General features: G+C 46.1%; 1 protein-coding gene across 1 annotated transcript; it reads right to left on the bottom strand.

Moving 5' to 3' along the window:
* Positions 1 to 9,224: 9,224 nt before the first annotated feature.
* On the bottom strand, positions 9,225 to 15,563 carry LOC131829008 (spermatogenesis-associated protein 31E1-like). Its single transcript, XM_059170311.1, has 4 exons — positions 15,299 to 15,563; positions 14,063 to 14,120; positions 13,450 to 13,510; positions 9,225 to 13,197 (listed from the first exon to the last, which is right to left on the bottom strand). The coding sequence occupies exons 1-4, from the start codon at positions 15,494 to 15,496 to the stop codon at positions 9,273 to 9,275; spliced, it is 4,242 nt and encodes a 1,413-aa protein (XP_059026294.1). The 5' UTR covers positions 15,497 to 15,563; the 3' UTR covers positions 9,225 to 9,272.
* Between the last annotated feature and the right edge of the window lie 415 nt (positions 15,564 to 15,978).

Genomic DNA, 15,978 nt, shown 5'->3' with positions numbered 1-15,978 from the left:
CAACAGGACTCTTAAGACCAGTGAGAAATATGGAGTCTCAACTAAGTGCCCAGCTTGGAAAATATTAGGTAGATAGTGAGCTCTTTGTTATTATAATGAAATGCTGATTAAATGTATACTTTTAAAATTTAACAGATGTTAAAATGCCAATTTCCAACTAATTTAATTGAGGTAATATATATTTCAAGCAGCAACTAAATGGAATATTTTCTAAGATTTCAAAATTATTTAAGCACTGTGCCCTTTTTTAGCTGATAATATAAAGCAGAGCCTGACTTCCTGAGTCATAGAAACTGAACGTGCCTTAAGATTCTGTAAAATATGAAACTTTCTGAATACTCCAGAAGTTTAAGCTACCATAGCTGATCATTAGCTTGTGATTTTTTTCATGTTCTGAACATATACATGATATCATCTAAGGATACTATAATATTTTAAAAGGAACAAAAAGAAAAAGATATAATTATTTTATGTTGTTAACAGTAAATATAAACAAACCAAAGGTAATAGAAATATTGCCGAACTGAGGGGAGAAGTAGCAGGCTGAGACTACTTCAGCTAGCAGGAGATCAGCTAGATAGCTTATCTAAAGATTGCAAACACCTGCAAATCCATCAGCAGATCGAAGAGAAGAAGAACAGCAATTCTGGAAACAGAAAAACAACCACTTTCTGAAAGGTAGGACTGGTGGAGAAGTGAATCCAAAGCGAATGGAAGATAGACCCCGGGGGGAGGGGCCGGCTCCCGGCAAGCAGCGGAGCAACAGCCCACAAAATCAGTACTTTTAAAAGTCTGTTCCACTGAGGGACATCGCTCCAGAGGCTAAACTGGGCCGAAGCCCACGCGGGGTCAGCGTGGCCTCAGGTCCCGCAGGGTCACAAAAGGATCGGGGGTGTCTGAGTGTCGCAGAGCTTTCAGGTATTATAATGGGAAAACCAGCTACAGAGACAGAGCCGACAGTAAGCTCACAGCTCAGGGTTACCTTGAACCAGCCACAGGCTCGGTGAGCTCAGAGTGAAGCCGGAGGTCAGGCAGATGGGAGTAATTGGGTGCTGTTCTCTGAGGGCGCACTGAGGAGAGGGGCCCTGGGCGCTCGGCTCCTCTGGGGCGGAAATCAGGAGGGCACCATTTGTATTCCCTTCCTCTGGAACTCTACCGAAAGCACTCAGGGAACAAAAGCTCCTGAAAGCAAACCCGAGCGGATTAGTCAGCCCGGCACCTGGTAAGGGCAGTGCAATGCCGCCTGGGGCGAAGACACTTGAGAATCACTACACCAGGCCCCTCCCCCAGAAGATCAACAAGAATTCCAGCCAAGACCAAGTTCACCTACCAAGGAGTGCGGTTTCAATACCAAGGAGAGCAGCAGAATTCCAGAGGAGGAGAAAGCAAAGCATGGAACTCATGGCTTTCTCCCTGTGACTTTTTTTAGTCTTTCAGTTAATTTAATTTTTTTTCTTTTTCATTTTTTTTTCTTGCCTTCTGGTAAAGTTTTTTTTCTTTTTTTTAACTTTTACCCTTTTCTTTTTTAACGTTTTTTAACTAGGTTATCTAATATATATATATTTTTATTTTTTATATTTTTCTTTATTCATTTTCTTTTTTTTAATTCTTTTCTTTTCTTTTTTTTTTCTTCCTTTTTGAACCTCTTTTTATCCCCTTTCTCCCCCCTCACCATTTAGGATCTCTTCTGATTTGGTTAAAGCATATTTTCCTGGGGCTGTTGCCACTCTTTTAGTATTTTACTTGTTCCTTCATATACTCTTATCTGGACAAAATGACAAGAGGGAAAAATTCACCACAAAAAAAAAGAACAAGAGGCAGTAACTGAAGGCTAGGGACCTAATCAATACAGACATTGGTAATATGTCAGATCTAGAGTTCAGAATGACAATTCTCAAGGTTCTAGCCAGGCTCAAAAAAGGCATGGAAGATATTAGAGAAACCCTCTCGGGAGATATAAAAGCCCTTTCTGGAGAAATAAAAGAACTAAAATCTAACCAAGTTGAAATAAAAAAAAAAGCTATTAATGAGGTGCAATAAAAAATGGAGGCTCTCACTGCTAGGATAAATGAAGCAGAAGAAAGAATTAGTGATATAGAAGACCAAATGACAGAGAATAAAGAAGCTGAGAAAAAGAGGGACAAATAGCTACTGGACCACGAGGGGAGAATTCGAGAGGTAAGTGACACCATAAGACGAAACAACATTAGAATAATTGGGATTCCAGAAGAAGAGAGAGGGGAGCAGAAGGTATACTGGAGAGAATTATTGGGGAGAATTTCCCCAATATGGCAATGGGAACGAGCATCAAAATTCAGGAGGTTCAGAGAACGGCCCTCAAAATCAATAAGAATAGGCCCACAACCCGTCACCTAATAGTAAAATTAACAAGTCTCAGTGACAAAGAGAAAATCCTGAAAGCAGCCCGGGAAAAGAAGTCTGTAACATACAATGGTAAAAATATTAGATTGGCAGCTGACTTATCCACAGAGACCTGGCAGGCCAGAAAGAGCTGGCATGATATTTTCAGAGCACTAAACGAGAAAAACATGCAGCCAAGAATACTATATACAGCTAGGCTATCATTGAAAATAGAAGGAGAGATTAAAAGCTTCCAGGACAAACAAAAACTGAAAGAATTTGCAAACACCAAACCAGCTCTACAGGAAATCTTGAAAGGGTCCTCTAAGCAAAGAGAGAGCCTACAAGTGGTAGATCAGAAAGGAACAGAGACCATTTACAGTAACAGTCACCTTACAGGCAATACAATGGCACTAAATTCATATCTCTCAATAGTTACCCTGAATGATAATGGGCTAAATGCCCCTGTCAAAAGACACAGGGTATCAGAATGGATTAAAAAAAAAAAATCTATATGTTGCCTCCAAGAAACTCATTTTAAGCCCGAATACACCTCCAGATTTAAAGTGAGGGGGTGGAAAAGGATTTACCATGCTAATGAACATCAGAAGAAAGCAGGAGTGGCAATCCTTATATCAGATCAATGAGATTTTAAGCCAAAGACTATAATAAGAGATGAGGAAGGACACTATATCACTATATCATACTCAAAGGGTCTGTCCAACAAGAAGATCTAACAATTTTAAATATCTATGCCCCCAACATGGGAGCAGCCAACTATATAAACCAATTAATAACAAAATCAAAGAAACACATCAACAATAATACAATAATATTAGGGGACTTTAACACTCCCCTCACTGAAATGGACAGATCATCCAAGCAAAAGATCAGCAAGAAAATAAAGGCTTTAAACGACACACTGGACCAGATGGACATCACAGATATATTCAGAACATTTCATCCCAAAGCAACAGAATACACATTCTTCTCTAGTGCACATGGAACATTCTCCAGAATAGATCACATCCTCGGGAAAAAGGACTCAACCGGTATCAAAAGATTGGGATCATTCCCTGCATATTTTCAGACCACAATGCTCTAAAGCTAGAACTCAACCACAAAAGGAAGTTTGGAAAGCACCCAAATACATGGAGACTAAACAGCATCCATCTAAAGAATGAATGGTCAACTGGGAAATTAAAGAAGAATTGAAAAAAATCATGGAAACAAATGATAATGTAAATACAAAGGTTCAAAATCTGTGGGACACAACAAAGGCAGTCCTGAGAGGAAAATATATAGCAGTACAAGCCTTTCTCAAGAAACAAGAAAGGTCTCAGGTACACAACCTAATCCTATACATAAAGGATCTGGAGAAAGAACAAGAAAGAAACCCTAAGCCCAGCAGGAGAAAAGAAATCATAAAGATCAGAGCAGAAATCAATGAAATAGAAACGAAAAAAACAATAGAACAAATCAACTAAACTAGGAACTCGTTCTTTGAAACAATTAATTAAATTGATAAACCCCTGGCCAGACTTATCAAAAAGAAAAGAGAAAGGACCCAAATAAATAAAATCATGAATGAAAGATGAGAGATCACAACCAACACCAAAGAAATACAAACTATTAGAAGGACATACTATGAGCAACTCTATGCCAACAAATTTGACAATCTGGAAGAAATGGATGCATTCCTAGAAACATATAAACTACCACAACTGAACCAGGAAGAAATAGAAAGCCTGAAAACTCATAACCAGTAAGGAGATTTAAACTGTCATTAAAAATCTCCAAACAAACAAAAGCCCAGAGCCAGATGGCTTCTACCAAACATTTAAAGAAGAACTAATTCCTATTCTCCTGAAACTGTTCCAAAAAATAGAAATGGAAGGAAAACTTCCAAACTCATTTTATGAGGCCAGTATCACCTTGATCCCAAAACGAGACAAGGATCCTATCAAAAAAGAGAGCTATCGACCAATATCCTTGATGAACACAGATGTGAAAATTCTCACCAAAATGCTAGCCAATAGGATTCAACAGTACATTAAAAGGATTATTCACCACGACCAAGTGGGATTTATTCCAGGGCTGCTGGGTTGGTTCAACATCCGCAAATCAGTCAATGTGATACAACACATCAATAAAAGTAAGAACAAGAACCATATGATACTCTCCATAGATGCTGAAAAAGCATTTGACAAAGTACAGCATCCCTTCCTGATCAAAACTCTTCAAAATGTAGGGATAGAGGGCACATACCTCAATATCATCAAAGCCATCTATGAAAAACCCACCGCAAATATCATTCTCAATGGAGAAAAACTGAAAGCTTTTCCGCTAAGGTCAGGAACACGGCAGGGATGTCCATTATCACCACTGCTATTCAACATAGTACTAGAGGTCCTAGCCTCAGCAATCAGACAACAAAAGGAAATTAAAGGCATCCAAATTGGCAAAGAAGAAGTCAAATTATCACTCTTCGCAGATGATATGATACCATATGTGGAAAACCCAAAACACTCCACTCCAAAACTGCTAAAACTTGTACAGGAATTCAGTAAAGTGTCAGGATATAAAATCAATGCAAAGAAATCAGTTGCATTTCTCTACACCAACAGCAAGACAGAAGAAAGAGAAATTAAGGAGTCAATCCCATTTACAATTGCACCCCAAGCCATAAGATACCTAGGAATAAACCTAACCAAGGAGGCACAGAATCTATACTCAGAAAACTATAAAGTACTCATGAAATAAATTGAGGAAGACACAAAGAAATGGAAAAATGGTCCATGCTCCTGGATTGGAAGAATAAATATTGTGAAAATGTCTATGCTCCTAAAGCAATCTACACATTTAATGCAATTCCTATCAAAGTACCATCCATCTTTTTCAAAGAAATGGAACAAATCTAAAATTTATATGGAACCAGAAAAGACCTCGAATAGCCAAAGGGATATTGAAAAAGAAAGCCAACGTTGGTGGCATCACAATTCCGGAATTCAAGCTCTATTACAAAGCTGTCATCATCAAGACAGCATGGTACTGTCACAAAAACAGACACATAGTTCAATGGAAGAGAATAGAGAGCCCAGAAATAGATCCTCAACTCTATGGTCAACTAATCTTTGACAAAGTAGGAAAGATTGTCCAATAGAAAAAAGACAGCCTCTTTAATAAATGGTGCTGGGAAAATTGGACAGCCACATGCAGAAAAATGAAATTGGACCATTTCCTTACACCACACACGAAAATAGACTCAGAATGGATGAAGGACCTCAATGTGCGAAAGGAATCCATCCAAATCCTTGAGGAGAACACAGGCAGCAACCTCTTCAAACTCAGCCACAGCAACATCTTCCTAGGAACATCACCAAAGACAAGGGAAGCAAGGGCAAAAATGAACTATTGGGATTTCATCAAGATCAAAAGCTTTTGCACAGCAAAGGAAACAGTTAGCAAAATCAAAAGACAACTGACAGAATGGGAGAAGATATTTGCAAATGACATATCAGATAAAGGGCTAGTGTCCAAAATCTATAAAGAACATAGCAAACTCAACACCCAAAGAACAAATAATCCAATCAAGAAATGGGCAGAGGACATGAACAGACATTTCTGCAAAGAAGACATCCAGATGGCCAACAGACACATGAAAAAGTGCTCCATATCACTCGGCATCAGGGAAATACAAATCAAACCCACAATGAGATATCACCTCACACCAGTCAGAATGGCTAAAATCAACAAGTCAGGAAATGACAGATGCTGGTGAGGATGTTGAGAAAGGGGAACCCTCCTACACTGTTGGTGGGAATTCAAGCTGGTGCAGCCACTCTGGAAAACAGCATGGAGGTTCCTCAAAATGTTGAAAATAGAACTGCCCTATGACCCAGCAATTGCAGTACTGGGTATGTACCCTAAAGATACAAACGTAGTGATCCAAAGGGGCACGTGCACCCGAATGTTTATAGCAGCAATGTCCACAATAGCCAAACTATGGAAAGAACCTAGATGTCCATCAACAGATGAATGGATCAAGAAGATGTGGTATATATACACAATGGAATACTATGCAGCCATCAAAAGCAATGAAATGTTGCCATTTGCGACAACATGGATGGAACTAGACCGTATCATGCTTAGCAAAATAAGTCAAGCAGAGAAAGACAACTATCATATGATCTCCCTGATATGAGGAAGTGGTGATGCAACATGGGGGCTTAAGTGGGTAGAAGAATATTTAATGAAACAAGATGGAATTGGGAGGGAGACAAACCATAAGTGACTCTTAATCTCACAAAACAAACTGAGGGTTGCTGGGGGGAGGGGGTTTGGGAGAAGGGGGTGGTATTATGGACATTGGGGAGGGTATGTGCTTTGGTGAATGCTGTGAAGTGTTTAAACCTGGTGATTCACAGACCCGTACCCCTGGGGATAAAAATATATGTTTTTAAAAAATAAAAAAATTTAAAAAAAAAAGATATATTGCTGAACTGTTTCATTTCTAAAACAGCTTCATGTGTTTGACACTGTGAGTTCTTTGATTTAAAAATAAAGCAAGCCTCATAAACCTACCACAAGCTGCTCTGGGCCAAAGAGCATGCTCTCTGTACATTTGAGTCAATGACCTCTCTGCTGGTTCACTCCATCCCACATTCCAATGGCTGCAGGCCTCCCTACAGCATTTTCAATGTGAATAAGTCACTTTGGGTGGAGGGACTTGTCCCTAACAAAATAAAGAACATGACCCCTGAGGCCATTTCACTAAACCGTAGCTAAAACTGGACAAATAAGAGTTCTTCCCTCATTAGACGATGGCAAAGTTTTGTTTTCAGTTTCTGATTCTTTAAACTGTGTGTGGGAGCTCAAGCTAATGAAAATTTGTGAAGGAAAGGATTTTTCAGGTTTACATGGGGAATCTAAGTCTTTTTCAGAAGTAATTAAAAAATACACAAGCCTTTACAGCACAACTTCACTGCCAGTTTGTTAAGTGGCTTCAGATCCAAGCGGGGCCTGACACTGGGTGGCTACTTTTGCTCCTAAGGATGGAGGTGAGCCCTCTGTTCAAGGTATGTCTTTGGTGTTTGCAGGGCACTTGGAGGCCTCTGTGTGGGCTCTGCAGAGCTGTGTGTGGGTATTCAGATCAGTTTCTGAGGTGTGTCTGAGAGAAATCTGTGTGGATCTCTGTCACAGGTCTCTGTGAAGTCTCTTGGTGTTGTTCACTGTGAGAGTTTCTGCATAAGGTCTGTGTGGGAGGGTTTGAAGATCATCCTTGGACATGGTGTTCATGAGGGCTCTTGATGTTGGCCCCTGTCAGAGGTCTCTGTGTAGGATCTATGTGGGCTTTGTGTGGGTCTCTGTGGGAGGTCTCAGTGTGGGTCTCTGTATGAGTCTCTGTGGGAGGCCTTGGTGGGTCTCTGTCAGAGGTCTCTGCACAAGGTCTCTTGGCATGGGGCTTTCCCTTTCTGGCCTCCTTGTACCATCTGGCAGGAGAAGGGCAAGGGGATTTGCTCCTTCCTGTTTCTGGCTGTTCCACCAGCCTCCTGTCCACGGCACTTCTACTAACAGGAGTGTGGAGTGCACGTCCGACTTGTGGGACTCTCTACCATGTGAGTTATGTGTGAGGGGCCCTAGAGGATGATTTTGGGCTGGGACTGGGGCACACGGGTGGTGGGGGAGCCTCCTGGACTGCACCCTCATTCTGGACACCTCTTTCCAGCTGGTGGTGGGACAAGCCCCATCTTGTCCTCCTGCCCTTCTGGGCTCTGAGGTAACCATGACCAGAATCCAGGCCAGTCCCTTGGCCTCCGAGTCCCCACCAGTCCCCTGGGAGCCATCCTTGAGCCAGACGTGTACATAAAGGTCACAGACCACAAGTCTTCCCGGGGCCCGCAGTCCTACAAGCTTATCAAATTGTGCAGAACTTAACTTCTCTGCCTGAAGGCCTGGCTGTCTCTGGGAACCTGGCTTTCCATGTGGGAGCCAGGGCAGCTGGAGTAGGGTGGAAATCCTGTGGGGACAGTCCCGGGGCCTCTAACTTCTCCCCTCTGGGCCTGTAGGTGGCAGTGGGACACAAAGAGCATGCTGATCTCCCTGATAATGAGGAAGTGGTGATGCAACATGGGGGCTTAAGTGGGTAGATGTCGTTACACCAGGCATGGGCTTACCCTGACACTTGGCTTTCTTCCTGGCCTCCCACCCTAAGTACAGGGTCCCCCTGCCTACAGCCACACCCCACCCATCCCCCAGAAGGGGAAGGGGGTGCTGGTGAGAAGGCCCCTTCAGTGCCCTGGGGCTGGGCAGGCTGGTGCCTGGGGGTCTCTGTGGCATCCCACACGCCCTCAGTGCTGGGAGAGAGCTCATCCCTTGCTGCTCCAAGTGTAAGAGGGGCTGCATGGAGCTAAGATGAGATTATCTGGGGGTGAGAAGGCTCCTGGGATGGCCGTCCTCTACTCCCCACAGGATACGTGGATGGGGGCAGGATTTCTCACCTCTGCCCTCAAGGCCAGCCTTGCATCTCCCAACTGCAGGCCCCACTCTGATCTAGGACTCTGTCTTCCTGGAGCCTGAGTGGGATTTATGCCTCAGCAGACCCTCCCTACAACCACACAAATTTCAGGTGGAAGGAAAGCAGGAGAGGATGGGCAGAGCAAGGTCCCACTCTGGGTCTTGTTCACCTTGTCGTGGAAATGGAAGGTGTGTGAGGAAGGGGACAGGGTGGACCCCAAGGTCCCTGGCCCTCCAAGGCCCCATCATTCTGGAAACCAAAGCAGGCTTTTGTGGAGAGAAAACTCTGATCCCCTCCACCCAAGCAGGACACACACAAAGTCCAGCACCACTCATGAGAGAAAAAACACCAAACATATATTTTCGGGAGACAAAATTGTGGCATGGGGAAGTCATTAGCACACAGAGGATGTGCTAATATGAGAAAAAATGGACTTTCTTTGCATATACTCGATTTTTTCTTGAGGGAAATCTTTCTGACCAGAAAAGATGTGTGAAGCATTCTCTGCCTGATAGATTGAGGCATATTTTCGAAAACTGCATGTAGGATAATGGTGAACTCGACCTGAGACACTTGCCACCATCGGCTGGTGCTGGCTGGGTCTGCCTGGGGGCCCCAGGTTCCTGGGGAGGCTTTTCCATTCACCATTCCTGTCTCTGGTCAGCTGGCTCTTGCTAGGGCAGCTATGGCCCTTGGAGGTACCTTGCTGATTGGAGGCTATTCCTCCCATCATTCTCTTCAGGTCTGTAGAGGCGAAAGCCCTGTGAGGGCAAGAATGCCTATGTACTGGGGCCTGCAATTCCTTGTGCTGATACATCTCTGAGGCCCGAATTCCTTGGTGGAGTCGCAATTTTTCCACCAGGATTTGTCTCACGGCTGTCACTACCGTCTGAGTTTCGGCAGCCCTGTTGTCCATAACCGATCTGCTTCTGACTGGTACCCAGCTCGGGGCAGAAGCCGATGCAGGCTTGCCTTCTTGAAGGGGGCCTTCCAGTCCTTTGCTCTTTTTATTGGGATTAAGGCACTGCAGAAAGTTCTTCATCCTTTGTCTAAAGTGGCTTTCCGGAAAAACATGTCCCTTTTCCTGTGGCATGAGCCGGAGGTATTTGCTTCCAAGGCTCTCTCCTGATCCTCTGACCTGGGGAGGGTGGCCTATCTTGCTAGCTTGGGAAGCCCTGATTGCCAATGGTTCTGCACACCTGTCTTCATTCTCTTCTGGTTTGGGTCTCTTCTCGTCCTTTCCCTCATCAGTGGTCTCATTGTTGCTCTGGCTGTCACTTGGTTCCTCAACCTTTGGTCCACAGGGCTCTTGCTGCCCCTCACTGCTTGACCCACTTGAGCTAAGGTTATGTGACACCGGGGAAGATGGTGTCTCTCCACTGGCACGTTCCATTTGGGAACAGGAGGGTGACTCTTGAGTGGTCAAGCTGTCTGCAGCAAGGACAGCATTAGTGTGAGAGTCTGGTGGGAGCACATTGGTGCCCCTGTCTTCAACAAGCACACAAGTGGCAAAGTCTGGAAGGAGGAGGTCACTGGGAGAATCTTGAGGAAGCTCACTAGTGGTAGAGCCTTCAGGCTCTTGGAGCTCAACCATACTAACCTTTGTTTCAAGGCTTACCTCCTCTGGATCTTCAGCAACCAACACTGTAGATGGTGAGGGGCTTTTCCTAGCACCTGGATATCCTGATATCAGATCCACATAAATGGCTGGTTTGTTGGCCAGCCCACTGGGTCTTAAGACAACTTTCCAGGCAGGGGCCTTCTTGGCCTCCATAGCCTCTGTGGCCCCTTCAGACCTTGGAGATTGGGACCTGAGCTTCATCTTCAGTGTTGCTACCATGTCTGGTGAGGCCTGACCCCCACTCTCTTTTAGCTCATTCCTGGCCATTGCTAAACTTGGACTTGGTTCCAGGTTGTCTTTCTTGGCCCCCATACCAGTCTTGCTGTGCAGGGTTCTGTTTGGGAGGCTGAGAATGGAGGCCCAAGAAGGTGAACTGCCCTCCTGTCTTGATAAAGACGTCTTTGAGGACTGATGGCCATCACCAGGTAAAGTCCTTCCCAGGGCCTGCTGGATTTGCTCACGTATGGGTGAGGGAACAGGCAGGGGACTCCCTGAAGTGGGATCAGACTTTTCAGTTATACCCTTCTCTTCTGGATGGGGCTGAGGTGGTTTCCCCAAGAACTTGTAAAATTTGGCTTTTGAGGGGGCCCCAGGTACAAAGGTGGCTGAGCATGGAAAGGGGGACTGGGGAAAAGGCAAATGTTGAGCTTCAAGTAGTTTGAGATCTATGGGCTCAACAGTTTGGAGAGGTAGGTCCCACTTATGCCTCACTCGAAAACTTATGATGTGTGTTTCCAGCTTCTGCTGAGTGTTAGGACAAAGGAAGGGCAGCTCATGGGAGGTGTTTACGCAGAGCTCCTGATCCTTTAAGGGTGCTAGATTTCTGATAGCCATGTGGGGTTGGGACTTGGGAAAAGCATGGCTGGCCACAAACCAGGATCGACGCACAGTCACAGGGATCAGACCTATACTGATCTGTCCTAATTTCCTGTGTAAATGAACCTTTAAAGTTTTTTCTAGATGTTTCTTGTCTGGGCCCCTGGCTAAGTATTTTCCTGGATCACCCTCCAAGGCCCCTATTAAGGGTCTTCCAAACTCCTTCTCAGAGTTGGTTCCCAGAACCTTCGCTGGGAATCTAGCTGAGATCCTGGAGAGACCTGTTGGTGTCCTCTTCAGACACTGCCATAGACCCTTACCAAAGTTCTTCTCTAGTTTGAATCTTGCTTTATACTTCCTGTGGTATCTGGACCTGGTCCTCCATGTAGCTTGGCTGCTTTTACCTTTAAACACAAAGGGCCTTGAGAGCCCCTGCTCTCTCTGTGCCTGACTCATTCCCGGGGATTCATCCTGAGGCCAGCTCAGTTCCAGAGACAGCTGAACCTTGTGGGGCAAGCTGCTTTGCTGTTTATCCCTGCTGAGCTTCCTCTGAAGCTGTGGCTTCTGGATATTAAAGATGACAAAGTCCCCTTGATAGGTAGAACCTGATCTGTGGGCCCGGGAGGCCTGGTGGTCCTCTAGAAGCTTGGGAGGGACTTGGCTAAAGAATTTTGGAGATCTTTTCTCCATAGTGGGTAAAGTCTTCCCCCTTCCTTGTTGCTTTGGCAACGAGGGCCACTCCAGATGTTGCATTTTAGTTGGGGTGAAGGATTGTGTCTTTTCCTGGGGTGTAGCAAAAGATACCCTACTGGTCCTCCTCTGGGATGGGAGAGAAGGTGGTCTTATTGGGACAGAGGGTGCAAGGGGGACTTTGGGCTGGGGCAAGGTTAGTGTTGAGGGTTGAGTTTGGATTCCACGGTGGAACAATGGTGGGGCATGGGAAAACTGTGAAGATACTTGATCCTGGTTTAGAACTGGCAAGCAATTAGAGGTCCCATTGAATAAAACAGAGGGAGACTGTAGTGGAGAAGAGTGAGTAGAAAACAAGGCAGTGGTCACCAGGGACTCACTGTGCAGAGAGGGGAGACCCCAGAAGAGCTGGCTGCGTTTCCATTGCAAGTGGTCTTCCAAGACCTTGGGAGATGAGAACGGCTGAGGTTGGGCCAGTGGCTGTGCTTTGTTTTTCATGTTCCAGAAGGATGGCTGGGTGGTGGTGGTCTGCTCAGTACCCAGAAGCTTCCACAGAGTCCCACAGAAGCTCACGTGGTCGTCTGGGCACCGCTGTTTGAAAACTGACCCAACCTTTTCTTTCTCCTTCCAACTCTTCAGTTCTACCCTTTTGCTGATTACTAGTTCAAGGAGCTTCTGGACATCCGGATTGACAAACGGAGGGTTATGAGTCTCTATCTGCCTGTTAGTAAGGCCACGCCAGAATGAGGCATCTGGTGGGTGGCAGGACACGTGTTCTTGCTGGCACTTGTGCTGTAATGTGCCAGGCAAGAACAAGGACTTGGTACTTTCCCACCACCAGGAAAAGGAAAAAATGGGGTAGCTGGCATGGCCAAGGCCTGAGATGGCTGGAATGAGAGAGGCCCAGCTGGAATGACTTGGAAGAAAGTTCTTTCTCACTGTGTCTGGTAGGATTTTTTTAAAGTTAGTTTGCTCTTCTTGAGGTCTCACTGGCAGGGTGGAGGCCAGAGGCCGAGGGGGCCGGGTCAGTGGAGCATGAGCAGGTGATGAGGCCACGGCAGGAGGAGCGCCTTCCACAGGCTCCCTGCATGGCTGATGGGCTCCAGCTGGTGCCCCTTGGCACACCTGACCAGGGGCTGCTTGATGTAAGGACTGGTGAAAGCCCCCCTGGTCAGAGACCCTTGTCAGGTGGCTGTGGGAGACAAGAGGTGTGAGCTGTCCCTGCAGCAGCCTGGGGCCGGGAGAGGACCCCATGGCCCTCCACGCCCCACACCCACATCACAATGCTCCTGCTGTCCCTCAGCCCGGGGCTTTGGTCACAATCTGTCCCATGGCTCCTCCCTGCACCCCCAAGCAGCCCCAGAGGCCGGTTCCCTGCAGCCCTGGGGGTCACACCACAGACTCGGGGAGGCCCACCCAGGGGATAAGGGGGCAGATTCATTACCTTTGCAGAAGGGAGAGTAAACTGCGGAACTCTTCCAGCTCGTGCAGGCAATTTCTGCAAGCTGGAAACAGGAGACTGGGTCAAGGGGAAGGCGGGGGCCCAGGTGTCTTACAGGAGACTGGGTATAATGTCCCTTTAGGGGAAACCTTTAGGGGATTGGACTTGGAAGCCCCAAACAGCACTGTCAAAGGTCACGTGCCCACACGGTGATTACAGGGTTCATTTTGGGGATCGCTTTGTCTTTTCCAAAGTGTTTTCTCACTCATGACCTTGCTGGGGGAGGAAGGACTGCATGGCTTTACAGAGGAATCTGAGCTGAGTTGAACAGCTTGTCCACAGTGGAAGCAGGAGGTCCTGCCCCTAGTCTAGGCCCTGGGGCCCCTGCTGGGCGACACCCATTTCCAGCCCCTCAGGGCTTTGTTCTGGTGCAGAATCTGGGAAGCCTCTGGGTGGGTTGTGATCTCCCTCCCAGGAGCCCCCAACCCGCCTCCCAGGGCTCTGTTTCCTGAGGGATGGGCTCAGGCCCTGGTGTCTTGGGAGATGGTGGGGCCAGGCTTCAGAGCAGGGGGCACAGTGTAACTGGGGCATGCAGGGGTGAGTGGTGGACACTCACCTTTCAGAGTCTGGCTTCTCTGGCTTCTGTTGCTTCTCCTCCGTGGCTCTGCTTGGTACTGAGATAAGAGAACATTAGGAGGCTGGGACCCCCAGCCCAGCAGCAGGTGCTCACTGCTCATGAGTAGTGTGACTTCCTACATTTAACTAAGGGGGTGGGCGGACTGTGATTTTCTTTTTTTTTCTTTTTTTTTTCCTTCTTTTTAATTTTTTTTAAATTTTTTATTTTTTATAAACATATATTTTTATCCCCAGGGGTACAGGTCTGTGAATCACCAGGTTTACACACTTCACAGCACTCACCAAAACACATACCCTCTCCAATGTCCATAATCCCACCCCCTTCTCCCAAACCCCCTCCCCCCCAGAAACCCTCAGTTTGTTTTGTGAGATTAAGAGTCACTTATGGTTTGACTCCCTCCCAATTCCATCTTGTTTCATTTATTCTTCTCGTACCCACTTAAGCCCCCATGTTGCATCGCCACTTCCTCATATCAGGGAGATCATATGATAGTTGTCTTTCTCTGCTTGACTTATTTCGCTAAGCATTGGGTGTTGAGTTTGCTAAGTTCTTTATAGATTCTGGACACGAGTCCTTTATCTGATATGTCGTTTGCTTTATTCATTTCCTTTTCAAAATGGATACAAATATTTCCAGTTTTCCTTCTTTGAAGAATGTACAGAAGGATATCCTATATGAGAAGTTTGCCACTGTTCCTCTGCTCAAGAAACACACATAATACCAGACCTGGTGGCACAACTGGACTTTTTCACATAGGACCCCACTTTCCAAGGCCAGAGCCCCACTCTAGCTGCTGCTTGGGACCTCCTGGGCTCAGTACTGCCCTCAATCAGCCCTGAAGGGGGAACATTCACCTGAAATACCTGTCCTTGGACCATGGCTGGTGACACAGTGCTCAGGGGCCTGACCTCCGCTACAGAGGCAGCTTTTAGCCTCTGGTCCTTGGCCACCGGTCACTGTGTTTGGGACACTGCCCTGGACCCCTCCACCACACCTGGATTCTGGCCTGAGATCTTCAGGGAGAAATCCTCGTGTCTCTCTAACCCCTGCTGAGTCTCGCTTGTCCTGGATTGATGGTGGTCTGCTCTTTCCTGAGAATACCCATTCTATTCTTTCCCATTTCAGGAGTCTCTCCAGTGACTCAGAAAAGTGGAAAGAATAATAGAAAAGAAGATAGAATCACACTCTGCTGGGTCTGGGCCGAGGGTTCCTTACCTTCCCGCTCTTTCTGCGTTTTTTGCCTGGTGGTGAGGATGGATCAGGCTGGAAATAAGAAACTAAATATACAAAGAGCCCTATCCCACATACAAGGGCAAAGATGACATTAACTGCCCAGATAATGGGACTGGAGCTCAGCCAACCATTAAAAAAGAATTGCTGAGGGAAGAGATAATTTTCCATCTCTTCCCTCATCAGACATTAATGTCTGATCGCACTGCTGCCCTCAGACAACTGAGCTCTGAGACTTAGCGTCCAACCACACTGCTGTCCTCAGACAACTGAGCCCTGGGTGTGGAGGTGCAGATACAAGCCCCAGGCCCACATCACAGAGCTAGTGTCTGGTCACAAAGGGCTCCTGAGGGAGGGGGAGGGAGCCCCACCCTGTGGCTCTATCCCTCCGCCCTCCCAGGCCTCCAAGTCCCTCCCCTCAGCAGACACCAATCTCTTCTCTGTATCTATGAATCTGAGTTTCTTTTTTTTCCCCCAATTCTACATACAAGTGAAACTATATGGTATTTGTCTTTCTCTTATTTTATTAACAAGGTATTCTCAAGGTTCTCCATGTTACCACGACCATCACCATTTCATTATTTTTTATGGCTGAATAGTATTGATGTGTGTGATATCTTTATCCATTCACCTCAGTATACATGATTCATTTAAGACTGATGTTT

The sequence above is a fragment of the Mustela lutreola genome, chromosome 4 (assembly GCF_030435805.1).
Source record: "Mustela lutreola isolate mMusLut2 chromosome 4, mMusLut2.pri, whole genome shotgun sequence".
Taxonomy (NCBI): domain Eukaryota; kingdom Metazoa; phylum Chordata; class Mammalia; order Carnivora; family Mustelidae; genus Mustela; species Mustela lutreola.
Note: the sequence above shows the minus strand (reverse complement) of the source record. Positions and strands in the feature narration are given on the sequence as shown.

Excerpts from the sequence above, each read along its gene's own strand:
- LOC131829008 (XM_059170311.1), bottom strand. The coding sequence starts at position 15,496 with ATGAGGGAAGAGATGGAAAATTATCTCTTCCCTCAGCAATTCTTTTTT. Across the intron at positions 14,121-15,298 it reads AACGCAGAAAGAGCGGGAAG|TACCAAGCAGAGCCACGGAG; the intron begins GTAAGGAACCCT and ends CTCTTATCTCAG. Across the intron at positions 13,511-14,062 it reads GAGAAGCCAGACTCTGAAAG|CTTGCAGAAATTGCCTGCAC; the intron begins GTGAGTGTCCAC and ends TCCTGTTTCCAG.